Consider the following 19,007-nt stretch of genomic DNA (forward strand, 5'->3'; position numbering starts at 1 on the left):
CTTTTCTTTATAAATTACCCAGCCTCAGGTATCTCTTTATAGCAGTGCAAGAAAGGACTAATATATCCAGGCATGCTCATTTTTTTCAAGGTGATCAATCACAAAGCAGTCAATTTATTGCCTCTGCACATAAATATCTCTGTAGGAAAACTCATTAAGGCTGGTTCTCCCTATGGCAGGCCTGCATGCAACTCATCTTTGATGGGTCATGTATGGACTCCCCCAACTGGGGTTTCTGGATGTGTGAAGACCTTCCCAGTCTGATATTACTGAGGAATGGAAGACTGGAGGAAGAAGAAAAGCTGATGGAAGAGGTCGCCATCCATCAATTCAACCTTGAATCTGCTAGTCCCAAAAGATTGGCCCCAGAGAGGCAAATTAGGAAAATGTGGCTGAAAAGTATGGTGTGCATAAATGGATCTATATGCCTCATATGTGCTTTCAGCTGAAAGACAGGCACCTTCTAAAGTCCATGTGCCTTCCTGTTGATAGGAAAGATGCAGTATTCCACATAAGTAACCATAAAATGTTCCAGACAGTTGAATTAAGACCTTGTTTTCTCTTCTTTAAAGGATAGCCCTTAAGGCAGTATAGGTTCCAAACATTCTGTACAAATCCAGTGACTCTGATAATATATGGTAAAATACAACTGAGAAATGGCCTGGAGGCTCGTGTTTGGAGGACCCAGCAGAGGCCGCATAGCCAGGCCCAATAGTGCATTTGGATCCTTGCCCCCAGAACAGTTAGTGGAAGTGTGTGCATCGTCTACTGAAACCAGGGTGGCCTTGGGTTTTCTCACTCCCTTCCTTTGTTGTCACAGCCATGGCAAATCAGTGACACTAATCTCTGCTTCTAAACTTTCTACATGTTACTTGACCTCTCAGGCCAGGATAAACTATTGAGTTAATGTGTCAGCAGCATTGGCCCCCCAAGGAAAGATCTAGGTGAGTGTCTAGACTCACATGGTTCCATGTCAAGGCAGAGGCTGTGCTGGGTAAGCTGTTTAGTTTCTTTCCAGCTCCCCTCTGGTAGAGTAATGCTGCTTTCGTTTTCAATGAAGAGGCTAACAGAAAAGCCAGTCATCTATTGCACTTAATTGTGTTGGCCTAAGGAGGGCATGGTCTACACTATAGCTTCTGACTCCTGGGCTGCACTAGCACTGTCTAAGGCTAAGGTATTGTCTGCCCAGCTGCCTGAATCTGTAATGACCACCCCACAACATGGCAGACCACACACAGAGTGACACAGATGGTGCCCCTGTGTCCAGGCTTGAAGCAGATGAGATGCCAAACTGTTTGCCCTTTGAGTGACGTCCACTGTGGGGCCAGGACCCATGAGTATCTCTTTGCAGTTCTACCCTGAGAGCTGAGGAATATTTTCTCACTTCATACTGATCCTACCTGGATGCCTTTGCTATCGTCACTGGCTCACAGTCTTACCTACTCCCCTGCCCTGAGAGTTTAAGATAACCTGCTAAGCAGGTATATTCAAAAATGAGGTATTAAAATAAACTTGTCAGGCAGGTATATTTACAAAGACATATGCAGTCCTGTCTTAGAAGTATACATTTGTGCATTAGACTAATATTCCTGATATTATTCTGGAAAGGTGATATTATTTTACACACATTTATTGTCACAAATGCTGAACTAACAGCCCTCTTTTGTCATCCAGAAGGAACATGCTGGAAATAGTCTATCTCTAAAAAATTCCGGTTTAAAAACGAATGAATTTAAACCATATCAATTCATTTTGAAATGTTAGAAAATGGAAACCATGTTGCCACAACTCACTGAATTCCTAAGCTTTCCGTGAAAGAATTAAAATGAGGTTTATATTTTCTATTTTCATGTCATTGTGGTTCCCTAGTCTTAATAAAAATAAACTTGTTGTAGAAGTCAAATGTGACAGGTTGAGCCTCCACTACCCACAGTGGAAGGTAACTCTTTTCTCCACCTGCTCTAGGATGCCAGGATTCCCACCAGTGAGAGGGTTCGTCCTCCTGTACTGTAACATAAAGGGGAAAAAATGTCTAAAATCCAAATTGGCTTTCATGGCTCCTGCCTTTTCAGGCTGCTAGCAGATTCCCATTAGGTAAGAAATAAAGCTGTATATTAATCCTAGCCTCCCAGAGACTGGAGGAAAAAGATTAAAGCAAAGAATAAATCTTTAAAAACTTCCTCTAAGTCACCTTTGCTCTAGAAATTAATCATTGCAGGTTAAATAGTTCTGTGTATGACAAGGTGGAGGATTGAGTCATAGGAGGGAGGGGATTTTCAGGAGCATGGCACGGGAAAGAGGGAAGAGCCAAGGGACAGCTTCCCCTGAAGTATTGGTGTTCTCTGGTGCCTCATGTAAATGATATCGTGGGGTGGAAGGGAGGGGAGCAGGAACCACCGGGTCCACAGGGGCAATACATCTGCACATCCCTTCCAGCAGACACAGAACCCAGAAAACAAAGATAAAGCGACAAAAACGCAAGCCACTCCCTCCTGTCCCCAGAATCCCCAGAGCCTGGGAAGGGGATGAGGATCACACTGCCCATTGTGTTCAGTAGTTTGTAATCTGCCTCGGCTGTGTTTCCATAGATTAGTATAGGTCAAGTCTAACCTAATCAGATCACTCCCCCTACAAAATGCTGTCACTAAACCATCCTAGTCACCAAAAATAGAAGGTGGATGGGAGAAATGCTTATTTATTCCTTCAACGATCTGCATAAGAACAATAATAACCTCTCTGTGTTTGTAGCGTCCAACAATTGTACTACTTCTCCTTGAACATCTCTTTTGATCTTCTAAGCAGATAAGGGAAAGGGGGCTCGATTAGCACCCCAAGTCCAAGGAAACAGAGGAGAGGAGCCTGGACAGTTACTCACAGATAGAGGAGTACCAGGCTGACAGCCAGGAGAAGCCAGGTTTCCACCGCCAAATTTGGGATGAGGTCCATTGCCACTTTCCTCCTTCAGCTGTCTCCTCTGAGTCTTACTTTCAGCTGCGTGCTGCTGTTTGCTGGGCTGTCTGCCTGGAGCTTCCCTGCCCTGCACAGCAGTCTGCAGCCAAGTTGCTGTAATGTTTCTGTGCTGGAGAAGGAGGCGGGGCTGCAGCTAGAGCCAGTAGCAAAGAATTGCACACACCCCTTTGCTGACCTCCTTTGAGTTCATGTTCTATGAGGAATCATAAACAATTTAATCAGTGTTATCGAGGAGTCCAAGGATTCTGATTTCTTACCAGAAACTGAAGTGGAGCCATTGGCATGAAATCTATTAAATCTCCTCTCACCTGCCCTTGTTTCCATGGCTGTCCTCATTCCAGAATACTTGAAATCCATCCCCACAAGCCACACCTACAGATCTTTACCCATGCAATTCCCTCTGCCTGGAGTGTACCTACGCCCCCTAGATGACTCCTATACATTCTTCCAAGCCCAGATAGACAGACCCCTTCTGTTAAAGTCTTTCCTTACAAACCTCCTCACACAGATGTAACCATTTCCTCCTCTGGATGCCTCTTATGCCCCTCACACAGTCCTATTGTCCTATTTCATCTCTACCACCATTGTGGGTTTCTGTGCATGTTTCCCTCAGCAGAGGTGAGCTCCTCAAGGGCACAGTCTGGTATTATTTACTGTCATCACCCTGGTCACTAGCAGGGCTCTATACACACAGTGGGTGACCAGAAAGTGTGGTGGAGTTGACTTGGGTGAGATTGCTGGCCCCTGTGTGTCATCCCCTCTGACTCTGTGGTGATAGCGACGGCCTAATTGTTGCTTGGGACTCAAATGCAGCCAGCAATTGGTCTTGTCTGGAAAGGAAAATAATAGAAGACATGTTCTGCCACTTAATTTCTCATAAGGTAACATAACATGAAGAGACTTACCTGTTGAGAGTTGTACTGAATGTGTCAAGGAAGATACTATGCATCAGAAGAACCCCCAACCACCCTGTGCGTCTCCTCTATTCATTCCTGTATAAAAGCATTCATCATGTATTTTAAAGACTGTGCTCCCAGTACTTAGGGTACAAAATTGACTAAGACCCAGACATTAGCTCAATTGTTTTGATTTGTATATCCCACAAATAAGTGAGAACACGCAATGCCTATATTTCCGTGCCTGGCTTATTTCACTTAACATAATGACCTCCAGTTCCATCCACGTTATTACAAGTAACAGGATCTCATGCTTTTTTCATAGCTGAATTGTACTCCACTGTGTATGAGTAGAGTACTTTCTTTAGCCATTCATCTGTTGATGCACATGTAGGTTTCTTCCAAATCTTGGCAGTTATGAATAGTGGCTATTGTGAACATGGAAATGAAGATATCTCTTCAATATACGGATTTCCTTTCTTCCAGGTATATACCCAGCACAAGGATTTCTGGATCTTATGGTAGCTCTATTTTAATGTTTTGAGGAACCTCCAAACTGTTCTCTATAGTGGTTGTACTAATTTACACCAACAGTGTACAAGAATTTCCTTTTTTCCGCATTCTCGCTGGCATTTGTTATTGCCTGTCTTTTGGATAAAAACCATTTTAGCTGGAGTGAGATGATATTGTAGTTTTGATTTGCATTTCTCTAATGATCAATAATGCTGAGCACCTTTTCATATGCCTATGTGGCATTTGTGTGTCTTCTTTTGAGAAATGTCTATTTAAATCTTTTGCCCATTTTTTGATTATTAGGATTATTAATTTTTTTCTGAAGAGTTGTTTGTGTTCTGTGTATATTCTTGTTGTTCATCTGTTGTTGGAGTATTAGTTTGAAAATATTTTCTCCCATTCTGTGGTTTGAGTCGTCACTTTGTTGATTGCTTTCTTTGCAGCACAGAAGCTTTTTAACTTGATGTGATTCCATTTGTCCAGTTTTGCCTTGGTTTCCTGTGCTTGTGGGGTATTACTTCAGCATTTTTTGTACAGACCAATGTCCTGAAGAATTTCCACAATGTTTCCTGTAGCAGTTTCATCATTTGAGGTCTTGGATTTTAGTTCTTTTTTTTTTTTTTTTTTTTCCTTTTATTGAGACAGAGTCTCACTCTGTTGCCTAGGCTGGGGTGCATTGGCATGATCTCAGCTCACTGCAACCTCCACCTCCTGGGTCCAAGTGACTCTCCCACCTCAGCCTACTGAGTAGCTGGGACTACAGGCATGCACTACCATGCCCAGCTAACTTTTATATTTTTTGGTAGAGACGGGATTTCATCTTGTTTGCCAGGCTGGTCTTGAAATCCTGACCTCAAGTGATCCACCCGCCTCAGCCTCTCAAAGTGCTGGGATTACAGGCATGAGCCACCGCTCTTGGCCAAATTTCAGTCTTTCATCCACTTTGATTTGATTTTTGTGTCTGGTGAGATATAGGGGTCTAGTTTCATTCTTCTGTATATTGATAGTCAGCTTTCCCAGCCCCAGAAGAGATTATCTTTTCCTCAGTGTATGTTCTTGACAACATTGTCGAAAACAAATTCACTGTAGGTGTGTGGATTTGTTTCTGGGTGCTCTATTCTATTTCATTGGTCAACATGTCTGTTTTTATACAAGAATCATGCTGTTTTGGTTACTATACCTCTAGTAGTATAAGTTGAAGTCAGGTAATATGATTTCTCCAGTTTTGTTCTTTTTGCTGAAGATTTGGCTATTCTGGATCTTTTGTGGTTCTACAGAAATGTTAGAATTTTTTCTTCTATTTCTTTGAAGAATGTCATTGGTATTTTGAGGGATTGCGTTGAATCTCTACATTGCTTTGGGTAGTAGGGACAGTTTTAACAATATTGATTCTTACAGTATGTAAACATGGAATATCCTTCTGTTTTTGTGTCTTCTTTAATTTCCTTCATCAGTGTTTTACAGTATTCATTGTAGAGATCTCTCTCTTCTTTAAGTTAATTCCTAGGTATTTAGTTTTATTTGTGGTATTGTAAAAGGGATTTTTTTATTTTTGCCAGATTGTTCACTATTTGCATATAGAAATGCTACTAATTTTTGTATGTGGATTTTATATCCTGCAACTTAACTGAGTATGTTTATCAGTCCTAATAGTTCTTTGGTGGAGTCTTTAGGTTTTTGCAAATATCATTTGGAATTATCATTTGGAAGACTTTTTCAAATATCATTTCTAAACATTACTTGGAAATCATTTGAACATTTTCTTGCTTCCTGGCACAGAATGTGTCCTAGGCTTGTCTTGAACATTCTTAACCCTGGCCCTGGAATCAGGCATTTCTCTAAAGAGCTCTGGTTCCTTTCCGCAGAAAATGGTATTCATAAGCGAAGATCTGAGCACTAAGTGTACTCATTGGTATTGAAATGTCATTGTTACCTAGCCCTATCAGTGAAGAGAAGTAGGAAATATATGGGTTTTTTTGTACACACACACAAACACATACATACATGTATGTCTATCTAATGATCTTGTCCTCTATCTGTTATCTATCACCTATCTACCCATCTATCTATCTAGAAGGGTATGAATATACACGAATACATCCATTCCAACCTAATTTCATAGGATTCATGCTGGTTTTCTCCCTTTCTGAATCCATGACTCCCTTCTGCAAAGGTGAGAAGCCTGGCTTCCATCGTCCTTAATATATTTACTTATTTGATCAATTCCCTTTATGTAGCCAAACCTCACCCATTGGTTCCCACTCATGGATGCCCTCCTCACCTCACGTGGATTCTCCATGCCATATTTAGGCTCTGGCTGCTCTTGTAGGCCACCCCTCTGTATGGACCCCTTCTCTGCTTTCCTGGACTTCCACACCCAGGCAGGTTGTTTCCACATGAACACCCACTTTGTCCTCATCCTACCTGGTCTCTGACTTGGAACCACCATGACTCTCTTCTCTACCTTAATGTGTGGCCACCATCTGGCTGCCACCCACCTAATGCCTCTAGGACTAAATTATTCAGAAAGGGAAAATAAAGGAAGAAATAGGAAAAGAACAGGAATGAGTATTTTTAGCCTTGTTGCCCAATCAATTGACCAATCAACTGTTTTTTATTAAGTGTTGTTTGCATTAAGACAGTTGGGAGTTGAGGATGGAATGCAAGAGATGTAGGAAAACATGTTTCCTGTCTCCCAGAAATATCAGGGGAGATGGGCTGAAAATATTAAATCAAAACTAATAATATAATAATGGCTTCAGTTATATGTTACAAAATATATGTGCTACAAAAAGGTGTAATTTTTTTTTTTTTTTTGAGATGCAGTCTCACTCTATCACCCAGGCTGGAGTTCAGTGGGGTGATCTTGGCTCACTGCAGCCTCTGCTTCCCAGGTTCAAGCAATTGCCTGCCTCAGCATCCTGGGTAGCTGAGATTACAGGCATGTGCCACCATGCGTAGCTAATTTTTGTATTTTTAGTAGAAATGGGGCTTCACCATGTTGGTCAGGCTGGTGTCGAACTCCTGGCCTCAGGTTATCTGCCCGCCTTGGCCTCCCAGAGTGCTGGGATTATAGGCATGAGCCACTGTGCCTGGTCAAAAATGTCGTAATTAAACTATGAATATTCTTTCTAAACAATGGGCAAAGTCATAGTGGATTAACTCTCACCTGTGTTAATAATCAAACTGGAATTCTGACGAAGGCCTCACACCAACAGTGACTACAATGATCAAAATATTTACTTGTTGGTTCTCAGTCATTCAGTTCTATAGATTTCTCCTTAATGTGCAGGAAAGCATACGATAATACTCTTGTAAAGAGGTTTTTATTGATTAGCTTAATATAAAACTTACTATAGAATACTCCAGATATAACATGTGATATAAATGCCACTGTTAGAGCCATCAAAATAATTCTTATTTTCATTAATGATTGTGGATGAAATTATTGAGAAATGTTTATTCTGTTATCAGAGCTCAGGAGGAGTTAATGGTGCTAACTGGGGGTGGTGGAGATAGTCCTATGAGAAGCAGAGAAGCCAAATCTACTTCCCCAGCACTGATTTAGTCATCTCCTTTATATTACCAAGTATAACACTCTATACAGACCATGAGAGAGCACAATACATGCAGAGAATCCCTGGTTATTTATGCAATACATTGGATGAAGCCCATCTTCATTTCAGGGTTCTATTCACAAAGTAATTTGAGGTCTCTGGGGTTCTGGGGCACAGCTTTCTTGAAGAGCAAAGCAGAAGTCCTTAGGGAAATCAGGCTCCACTTACGGTCCCATCCCTTGACTCAGCCGTTAGAACAATGGGTTTTTCTGTTTTAAGAAGTCCTCCAAAGCGTAATTTCAGGGGGATCTGCAACAGTTAAACAAGCATATTGAGAAGCATTAAATAAAGCAAAAGTAGAAAGTATAGCATCAAAGTAAAAAAAATGCATTAATGACAATAATACTTTGTAAACATATAAAAACTACTTTCAGCATTATAAATCTTGGATTCTTTATACTTACTCAATAAGATGTGTGAAGATTGGATAATGAGAGCATTCATCATCAATCATTTAACAGAATATTTATGGAGCACCTATTCTGTACGAGGCTTGACCTGAGACAAATTCATGGGAACCCATGTTCTTTTTTGATTTAAATTTTAAGAAAATAGATGAGTTTTAAAAATTTAAACCAGATTATTAGATATAATGCTAAACTATTTTTAAAGCATTTTATGAAGTTAATTTGGTGTATGTTGAAACTTGCAAGGTAATCCTGACTAACTGTTGTACATTTTATTTATATGGACAGTCTTCAACTTCCAGAGTCCAGTAATTCCTCCCAATGGAACCCATCTAGTGTAAAGATGGGAAGACACCTTCAGGAAGCATCATCGTTTTATTTTTTAACATTTTCTCTTGGTTTCCAAGGGTAGTGCAAGTGGGGAACCTCTCAATTCTTACAGTGTTTTGACTCAACTTTTAGCCCCATTCTTATTGAGACACTGCTTCAGTGTTGAGGGAACACAGCAGAGTGATATTCTGATCTCCATGGAGTGATGGGCAATCAAGAAGTGCCAGCTTGGGACTTACAAGTGAGTGCCTTCCCCATCCCAGGTGTGCCAGAGGACCACTTTCTCTCAGGGCTGAGTCCCCTGTCTGAGTACACATGCAGGATAGCTACATAGCTGGCCTAAAGCCACAAATAATGTGGAATATGGAAATAATATGGAAACCATCTCTATCTTCCTCCTCTCCTATGTAGAAAGCCTGCTTAAGGGGTGGAGTTGCTTAATAAATACATGAGACCTAGAAATAAGATTTATAGGGTCTTACTTAATATGAATAAATGACATCTATTTTTTAACTTCTTCAGAGAAAAGATTCCAAATCTTTCTACAAATATAATACCTTATTATTTAAAAATTTTCAAAAAGCAAGAATACATTTTCCCTGCAGACAGACAGACATGCACGTGGACATGTCACATACACACACATGCAAATACATGAATGTCATTTGCTAAATGTTCACATTAAAAAACTTAATATTTGTATTCAAGCCAGTCGACTGCACATCACTCCTTAAACATTTACCAAATGACCAAATGCTTGAATTAGATAAGGTCACTTGCAAGGCACCACTGGGATATTTTAAAAGGAATAAAATAAGAGGATTTATTATTTTTTTTTGTAGTTATCTAAAAAAATTTTATTTATTTTTTATTATACTTCAAGTTCTAGGGTACATGTGCACAATGTGCAGGTTTGTTATATATGTATACATGTGCCATGTTGGTGTGCTGCACCCATTAACTCGTCATTTACATTAGGTATATCTCCTACTGCTATCCCTCCCCCAACCCCATGACAGACTCTGGTGTGTGATGTTCCCTTTCCTGTGTCCAAGTGTTCTTATTGTTCAATTACCACCTATGAGTGAGAACATGGGGTGTTTGGTTTTCTGTTCTTGTGATAGTTTTCTGAGAATGATGGTCCCCAGCTGCATCCATGTCCCAACAAAGGACGGGAACTCATCCTTTTTTATAGCTGTATAGTATTCCATGGTGTATATGTGCCACATTTTCTTAATCCAGTCTGTCATTGATGGACATTTGGATTGGTTCCAAGTCTTTGCTATTGTGAATAGTGCCGCAATATACGTGTGCATGTGTCTTTATAGCAGCATGATTGATAATCCTTTGGGTATGTCCCCAGTAATGGGATGGCTGGGTCAAATGGTATTTCTAGTTCTAGATCCTTGAAGAATTGCCACACTGTCTTCCACAATGGTTGAACTAGTTTACAGTCCCACCAACAGTGTAAAAGTGTTCCTATTTCTCCACATGAGAGGATATTGTTAATGGAAGGGGGAAGACATTCTTAGATACAGATAAAATATAGAGAACAAAACTCAATGATTTAATGGCAAATTATGAAATTATATGATAATAGCCTCCAGTAACCAACAACAGAGCAAAAGAGTAAATGAGCCCTGGACTAGGTGGAGAAGACACCTTGGAGGGGCTTGGGAATTGAACTAGGACTTGAAAGATAAGAACAGAATGAGGAGAAGAAAGGGAAGAAGATTAATAGAGTTATAATTGGGTTGAAAAGGAGCCCAGTTGGATGGAGCTAGGCATCTGGAAGGTGAGGTCAGTAAGGATGGCCTTGGACTATGGTAGTCCTTCATATCCAATAGAAATACCTTAAATTAGTCATTTTCCACCTTGGCTTCACATGAGAAGCAATTGGGGAGCTTTTAAAGCCACACTCTGGGCAAATTAGTTTAGAATTTCTGAGATGTCCCAGGCATAATAAATTTTTAAAGCTCACTGGTGATTCCAGTGTACAGCTAGTGGTTGGGAGCCACTGTCATGAGAAAGCTTCCTCAAGTTCTGGGAAGGAATAGCACCATTCAAAAGTCAAAACAAGATAATAATTGCACCTCATTATTGCATGAAATACTTCCCCATCTTTCCAATAGACTTGAAACTGAATTTAAACTTTGTTCAAGTTCAAGGAGACTGCAGATAATCATGCCATGCTAATCTACGTGGAATTTACATGATGTTTTTAATGGAGGCTTTTGACCTCCAGAACTGAAGCACCCTTAAAGATCATAGATGGGTCCAAAGAGATTCCTTGGCCCATAGAACAAATTATTAAAAGATTAAATGAGTGTATTCTTTTTTAAATATATAGACCCTTCAGTTAAAATAATTCTTAATAAAACATTATTAATACAGAAAATTGACTGACCTGTGTTTCTTTACAGGGTTTGAAGGAGAAGTTCTGAAGGACTCTGATTAGAGCAAGTTTCATGTTCATGAGAGCAAACCTCATGCCAATGCAGTTTCTGGGTCCATTTCCAAAGGGCGTGTATATGTAAGGATCTATGTTGTCCTTGTTCTTCTTACTGAACCTGGTTCCATATTGGTAGATATTTTAAAAGTTAATGACATAATACCCCTAAGGGTTACATGTTAGGGTTTCTTACTTAGGGCCCACTCCTCTACTAGTAGTACACAGTATACTTTTGTGGGCTGGTCATTGAAATCCGGCTATGCCTATTTTGCTATGAGAATTGTAAGTTACAGATCCTTTCTACTCTCCTTACACTATAGGAGGTTTCTGTCTTGTTGAGATGAGATAAATAGTGTTGCAAAGGGTATTTATTTCTAAATGCTCAGATTATATTCAGGGTGGTGATGTTTTCACACTATAAAACGCAAGTAAGTGATGAGACTGACTGATGGAAAAGTAGATTCCTGCCTCAAGTCACACTTATGTTGGTCATAAGGAAGGAAAAGAAGAAATCATCTTGCACTACTTCAAAATTGTTATTTTGCACTTTCCTTTTCTCCTCTCCTCTCTTGTTTTTCTAATTCTCCTCCTTCTCCTCCCTACCTTGTCTTATCCCTCCTTTCCTCCTCCTCCTCCTTCCTCTAATCTCCATCTCTGCCTCTTTCTCCCCAGCTCCTCCACAGAATAGTTTAAGTCAGATAATTTACATGGGCATATGCTACTGTACCAGTGCAAAGCAGTATCATCACTGCTTTCTTTGTCTATCTCTTCCACTAAGCTATGAATTCTTTGAAGATTGGACCCATGGTTTTTACTCAAATTTGATTCCAGAAGATTTGATTATATTAAGGAAAAAATATTCATTAGTAGGACATAATAGTAGCATTGTGATCATATGTTTTTAAAAGAGTCCTTATATTTTGGACTCTTATGACCCCTAAGGATATAATTTATGACCTTCATCTTAAATTGCTGGGACTGTGGGTGGCTATAGTTTTCTTTTATCTAGTCTATGGTTTGTAAAGTGTGACAATGATCAATTTCATGATAAAAAAAAAAACTTTTAAAAGTAAAAAGATAAGCAAATGATTGTACAAGCCCATGACTGTCCTGTAGATTAAGAGAGGCAGAATATGCTTGAACCAGGCTGGTTCAGGGAGGGCTCCTTTCCCAGGGCCTTGTACCTTTCAGGGAGGAACTTCTCAGGCTCTGTCCAGTACTTTGGGTCATGATGAAGAACATAGCTTGGAATCATCACCACCACCCCTTTGGGAATGGACATCCCATTGATTTCAACATCTTTTTTGCAGACCCTCTCAAGTCTCATAGCAACTGGGAATAATCTGAGCGTTTCATTCACCACCATGTCGAGATACTCCATCTGTAGCATAGTATCATAGGTGGGTGGTGCCTGGAAAGAAAGAAGCAGATTTGGATAAATTGAGATTTTGAATTAACTTTTTAACTCAGTCCATGCAGTACTGTTGAAGTGTTAGAAGCTCCAGAGAATAAGTCATACTGGTAAAGGATTGTAGCATTCATAAAGTGTTTTAATAACTGTCATGCCCATTGATGTGCTCAATGGCCCACTGAGATGTGTGGAGGAGTTATGAAAGCGGGAGACTTTCGGGACAGCTCTCACCCCAGAGACTGAAATCCTTAGCATAACCATGTAGTGTTTTTTCTTTCTCATGGAAGCAAGTGTGACTAATAGGCTATGACCACTAGCATCAAATACAATATGACAAAGTGATTGTCCCTTTCAAAAAGAGGTCACATGTCTGTAACCAAGAAAGTGAAAACAGATAGAAAAAGCAAGTTCTCTGTACCACACAAGGATTATTGGTCAAAGTCCTGCTTCATAACTCTCTTTGTTATATATGCAAACAAAAACAGTTACAAAGCAGGATTCGTATTATATATATATGTGTGTGTGTGTACACACACACACACAAGCAGGGCTTTTGTTATACACTTAAAATGTGGAAACACTATATTATATAAAATCTCTATGAATAATTTGAGGACAAACTAGTCCCTTTCTATCCCAAATATGACAAAAGAAGGTTCTGATTGGATGTTACCAGTGCACATGATTAAAGTGCTAGGCAAAGTTATGAAGAGGATAGAACCCCACACAGCCCTGTCCTCACTTGCTGAAACAGTCTCCTAGTTGTTGCTTCAGGGCTGGACTGTAATCTCTAAAGAACATCCCTTTGTGTTCACCTCACTGCCATATGAGGGCCAGCCCAAAAGCCTTGTCTCTTCATACCACAAAGAATCCCAGTTTTGGCAGAGGTCTGAAAACAGTATGGTTGATATTCACCTAGTACTTGATATTATATTTGGAAGGCAGTATTATAGAGTTTAAGAGTTTAGCTCAAGGGTCAGGTATGCTGGTTCTAGCTTTGCTTCTTCAACAGTGGCTACCTGATTGAGACAGCTGTGCGGCAGAGCTGAGTCAGCCTGCACAGCGCACCCAGGGCCAGGCTCCCTCAGACCCCAGCCAGACCAGAGCAAGTCCTGCCAATATCAGCAGAGCTTACTATCAAGATGTGTGAGCAATATGCTTATCGTTAAATGCCACTGAGTTTTTTGGATGTTTTTTACTTAGCATTATTGTGGTAATAGAAAGCAGATGAACCAGGGAGAGGACTGTTTTACAAAGATCTTATACTTCTGCCCAATAGCAACAATTCCCTATGTTTCTTTTTTTTCATTTTCAGAACCTTCCTACATATTGTGAGTGAAACAATCATGATTATGCTTTTTATAAAAATTCTCCTGGGAAGTGGCGAGGAGGCATTTTTGCTAAGGCTTCACCTCCTCCCTCCTTCTCCATGCATCATCCACTCACCTTATTGGGTAAAACTGTATCAATTTCCTTCTGCAGTTTCTGCTGGACATCAGGGTGAGTGGCCAGCTCATATATAATGAAGGAGAGAACACTGCTCGTGGTTTCATAGCCAGCAAAAATAAACATAATTGATTGGGCCATGAGCTCCAGATCAGACAGAACTGAAAGGAGAGGAAAGACATTTCAGGTAAATCAGGTCAGTGTAGGGCATCACAGTTTAGATGAAGAGAAATCTAAATGAAGTCCTCAAATACCTAGGGGAAAAAATAGAAAAGCAATTCAGAGTCTCACTGCGGGTGGCTTCACTCTGATGTGTGTCTTACAGAGCCACAACAAGGCAAATAATTTTAATCCAGTTTTCCCCAAGGTCGTCAAAAATGTAAATGTGGGCCATCCACTCCTCCTCATGCCATCCCTGCCACCTGCACAGCTGGGTAATTTCCAGAGAGAGCGTTTCTGCATAATATATTCAGTGTTATGGGTGTGCTCCTTGAATGATCCTAAAAGTACTTTATTGTAAATTAATATGGGGTAGTCTTCTCTCCCAAGAAAAATGTAATTCATTTTAGCTACAATATACCTTGACAAACTTTGAGAAAAATTGCAACATTAATGGTTAAATGTATGGAAAATTAAAGGACCTTTCCTGTAGATATGTTTGAGGCCAATATTGGAATACAGACCACCTCTTGTTACTCAAAGTGTGGTCTATGGGTCATAAACATCTGGGAGCTAGTTAGAAATGCAAAACTGAGTGCGGTGGTACACACCTGTAATCTGAGCACTTTGGGAGGCCAAGGTGGATGGATCACCTGAGGTCAGGAGTTCAAGACCAGCCTAACCAACATGGAGAAACCCCGCCTCTACTAAAATACAAAATTACCCAGGCATGGTGGCACATGCCTGTAATCCCAGCTACTCGGGAGGCTGAGGCAGAAGAATCGCTTGAATCTGGGAGGCTGAGGTTGTGGTGAGCCGAAATTGTGCCGTTGCACCCTAGCCTGGGCAACAAGAGCAAAAACTCTGTCTCAAAGCAAAACAACAGCAACAAAAACAGAAATGCAAAATCTCAAACTCCACCATTGAACTACTGATTCAAAATCTGAATTTCACAAGATGCAGTAATTTGTGTGCATAGCCCATCTTGAGAAGTATGGCTTGTATCTTTGATGCATCAGCTGGTAGATCTAGGCTATAGGTCTCAGAATTGACTATCTCAGGATGTACAGCAATTGGAGATGGACAAAAAGCTAGATGAGTGGTGATTGTCTGTAGTCTGATGAATGGCATTAAAATAGCATAAGCTTCTGTCATTACAAGTTGGCACCCCCCTTGATTTTTCTCCTGAGAGAAGCTCAGGGTGGTCCATCATTGGTCTGTTTGATCAGGACTGGATTAGGACATTTAAAGACCTGGAACACAGAAATAAATATGACGCCTGCTCCAACTACATAATTCACAACCAAAAGCCATATGAAAGGAGTGTGAGAAATGTCGACAAAGCTGTGATTTACCGGTGAAGATTTCTGTGATGCAGTTGTGGGTAAATTCAACTATCTAATACGTGTATTCAGTTACCATGAACCTGATGATACTGATGCAAAACTGAACTATAATCTCAAAGTTTAGAGCTCTGCTGTCCAATATGGTAGCCACTATCAAAATGTGATTATTTAAAATCAAATTTTAGTCAATTAAACTTAAATACAATTAAAAATTTTTCATCAGTGGCACTAGCCACAAGTGCAGTGCTCAATAACTATATGTGTCTAGTGATTTCTAGATGAAACACTAACACAATAGGCTATTTTGTTTATCACAGCAAGTTGTAATGGGATAGATAGATGAATAGACAGATGAGAGATAGATACGTAGATAATCAATAAGTAGATAAATAGATGATAGATGGGTAGATGATAGATAGATAGATAGATAGATAGATAGATAGATAGATAGATAGACAGACAGAAGTAGTTGTAGACATGGACATATTTAAAGCAGTATGCTGAAGTCAGCCTACTCCTGCTCTCTGGAACCAATGATTAAATATTCAGGAATTTTGTGACATGATTGCCAAACCTTGGTGACTTGAAATTGAACATGGTCATCATTTTGCCACTGTCATGGTAATAATGACTTCAGTGAAAATTGTACATGGATTTTAAAACTAGTAGGTGAAAGATTGAAGACAAAGAGGATATTTACATGGTCTCAGAGGTTTTCCCCACAAGTTACTTACCCTTTCCAAAGAAAAAAAATAACTTTGTAGTAGATTAACCTGGTGAACACACTTTCACCAAATATTACCAGTTAAAATCACCCTTATTAGGACAGCATGCCTCCTGACTGGATGTTAGATGCATTAGGCTGCTGCAAAAGTAATTGCGGTTTTTGCGATTAAAAGTAATCACAAAAATCGCAATTACTTTTGCAGAAACCTAATAAATTTCCAGGCAGAAATTTTAATTCTGTGGATGTGCAGGAGGCTGAAACTGCCATTTGATCTTATGTAGGTGATTCACAGACTGCTGACTCTGGCATGCCAGGTTTCCTTAGGGTTGCCCTTTAAGTTTAGAACATGGCTATCTATGCCTGTATGCCTCTAGAAAGTGCCTCCAGCTACCATTTGTAACATCCGAAACCTGTGTCATTCTGCTATGTGGCAGAAATTCTCATCTTCCTGGAATACTTCCTGTATATTTTCAGAACAAGGACCTTCCTCTGAGTGCCCCACCAGGAGCCCCCAGAAGCACTCTTTGGATACCTTTGTGGGACTCAGTGTCTTTCGAATTCTGAGAGTCAATCATCAGCTGAAGGAAATCCACTCGGCGCTAGAAGCAAAAAGAGAAATTTTATTGACAGAAAGTGACTCATGAAGTCAGAAGTTAATCGGAAGTGCAGTCCTCAACCTCCCTTCTGAGAATATGGCCCCTTGAAGACTGGAAATCTGATGGGTGTTGCCTGAGTCACCAGTGAAAAAAATATCCATCTAAATCCTTGGAAAGCAGGATGTTTTCCCGAAACAAATCTGGATAAAATGTTCAATTGCTTTTTGGTCTTTTCCGTGGTCCTAACTGCATACCCATGAAGAAGTCCTGGACGTTTTATTCTTCTGTCTTCTTCTTCACCAATATCCACAAAGATTATTCTCCTGACATTTCCAGAACTTATCAGCAGCTTTGGTGGGAGCATCTTCAAATACTCCAACATTCCCCAAATCTATACAATCTTCAGTGATACCTGGGTTACCCATTCCTACCTCCCTGACCTGCCGACATCCTTTGGCTGGCCTCTAGGGCTGATGAAGGCAAAGCTGAGTTAGCCAGCCTTGCAGCCTCAATTCCCGGAGAAGACGCCTGTTCACTTGAGGCTGTGAGAGGGCTCAAATGTAACACACACTACACTCCAGGAGGTGGCCTGATAGGGCCTTTCATTGGAGAATGTTTGAAATAACAGGCTTGTACTTGAAATGATTCTTTAGCAATCTATGATCTAGAGAAAGCATAATACCAGTAAAATATATTTCCAAACAGTAATGTTTATCCTTTGGCAATTTATTGAAGGGAAGTAGTGTGATAAAGTTTTATGTGAATAATATTTATGCCATGACATACTAATTGTGGTGCCTGATATCAAATTTTAAGTGCTATCTCTGACTCGTTCTCATATCTCCTTCCCCAAACTCCGCTTTCTGCATTCCTACCAAATCAATTATCTTGCTCTAAGAATGAGTACTCTTTATGTTAAAATATTTCTCTACAAACAGACAGGGAAGTGCACCAATCATATGTATATTAACAAAAAATTATGAAAAACTAAACATCCACCTATAACTGCCACCATGTTTTACCTTTTGTGTCTCTTTGAGGCGACCTTCTTTTATCCTCTTTACAGATTTTCTTAGAAAACTTGTAACTTTTCTTGGAAACACAGTGATATTTAATGCTTCAAAAATTGGGGTAAGGAATGGAAAGATTTCTGTAGGAAAAAAAAAAAAAAACCCACAAAATGAAACCACTGTGAACGTGCAAAATTTACCTGGAGCAATTCTAATTTTCTCTACCCATCAGAAGAGTAAAATACATCAAGGCTCTCAACTGGAAGCCATTCTTTCTATGAGTTTTGCCCTCTCACAGGCCAGTGGCTGAGCAAGGGCAGGTCTATGCATAGGGACCACCACTACAGCAGTGAGATCAGCAGCCCCTTGTGCATCTTTTGAATGATGAAACAACCAAAATTCAGTGCCCTAGTCTCTTTGCCTTTATCTATTGAACTAGAGTCTCTTAGGATAACCCAAATCATAACCTGCTGTTTAAATTAATCATGCTGTTCAAGAAATAGCAGGTAGTCAAGATAGAAATAACACAGTGTATCTCAGTCACCTATCATGGAATAAAGCTAAAATCAAAGTAAAGAAAATTGGGAAACTCACACATATGTGAAAGTTAAATAATAAACTTTTAAGTAACCAATGAATCAAAGTGGAAATTAAAAGGGCAAATAGAATGTGTTTAGAACTGAACAAAAATTAAGATGTGATAGGCCAGAATCTGATGGTATTTGGCAAAGAAGTGCTCAGAAGAAAATTTATAGTTGTAATGTCTAAATTTACAAGAACAAAAAGTCACAAATCAATAATCTACATTCATGCCACAACACAGTAAATGAAGAAGGGCAAACTAAGCCTGAAGCCAGCAGAAGAAAGAAAATAATACAGACTAAAGTACAAATTCATGAACTAGAGAATTAAAAAAAAAAACTAACAAATGAATATCATTTCTATGAAGCATCCAGAATAGGCAAATCTATAGCGGCAGAGTGTTGATTAGTGGTTGCATATGACGACAGGGTTTGTGGCAGGGGGTTGATAACTAAAAATGTACGAGGTCTCTAGACTGACAAAAATGTTTTAAAGTTTACAATGGTGCTGGTCATACATATCTTCAAATGTACTACAAATCATTA

General features: G+C 39.8%; 3 protein-coding genes across 14 annotated transcripts in view; 1 reads left to right on the plus strand and 2 right to left on the minus strand.

Annotated features, from left to right (window-relative positions):
* Positions 1-3,046, minus strand: part of CYP3A5 (cytochrome P450, family 3, subfamily A, polypeptide 5) — a 51,298-nt gene extending 48,252 nt beyond the window's left edge. The window contains exon 1 of the mRNA XM_077994520.1: positions 2,876-3,046. The gene's annotated coding sequence lies outside the window, so the exon portion shown is untranslated. The remainder of the gene's footprint in view (positions 1-2,875) is intronic.
* The window catches only part of ZSCAN25 (zinc finger and SCAN domain containing 25), a 119,914-nt gene that overhangs the window by 84,626 nt on the left and 16,281 nt on the right, over positions 1-19,007 (plus strand). For 4 of the 10 annotated variants that reach the window (XR_013414662.1, XR_013414669.1, XR_013414668.1 and 1 more), the window contains one exon: positions 11,157-11,266. The gene's annotated coding sequence lies outside the window, so the exon portion shown is untranslated. Of the gene's footprint in view, positions 1-11,156; positions 12,278-16,748; positions 18,752-19,007 lie in introns of those variants that run through there. The other 6 variants (XR_013414661.1, XR_013414667.1, XR_013414666.1 and 3 more) reach the window with 3 other exon arrangements.
* The window catches only part of CYP3A7 (cytochrome P450 family 3 subfamily A member 7), a 51,314-nt gene that overhangs the window by 10,374 nt on the left and 21,933 nt on the right, over positions 1-19,007 (minus strand). Inside the window, exons 7-12 of one of the 3 annotated variants that reach the window (XM_077994341.1) lie at positions 17,893-18,020; positions 16,807-16,873; positions 14,043-14,203; positions 12,370-12,596; positions 11,141-11,303; positions 7,692-8,245 (exon numbers count right to left, since the gene is read on the minus strand). In XM_077994341.1, coding sequence (XP_077850467.1) covers positions 8,150-8,245; positions 11,141-11,303; positions 12,370-12,596; positions 14,043-14,203; positions 16,807-16,873; positions 17,893-18,020 — 842 coding nt within the window. In that variant the 3' untranslated portion in view covers positions 7,692-8,149. 3 annotated transcript variants of the gene reach the window in all.

The sequence above is a fragment of the Macaca mulatta genome, chromosome 3 (assembly GCF_049350105.2).
Source record: "Macaca mulatta isolate MMU2019108-1 chromosome 3, T2T-MMU8v2.0, whole genome shotgun sequence".
Taxonomy (NCBI): Eukaryota; Metazoa; Chordata; class Mammalia; order Primates; family Cercopithecidae; genus Macaca; species Macaca mulatta.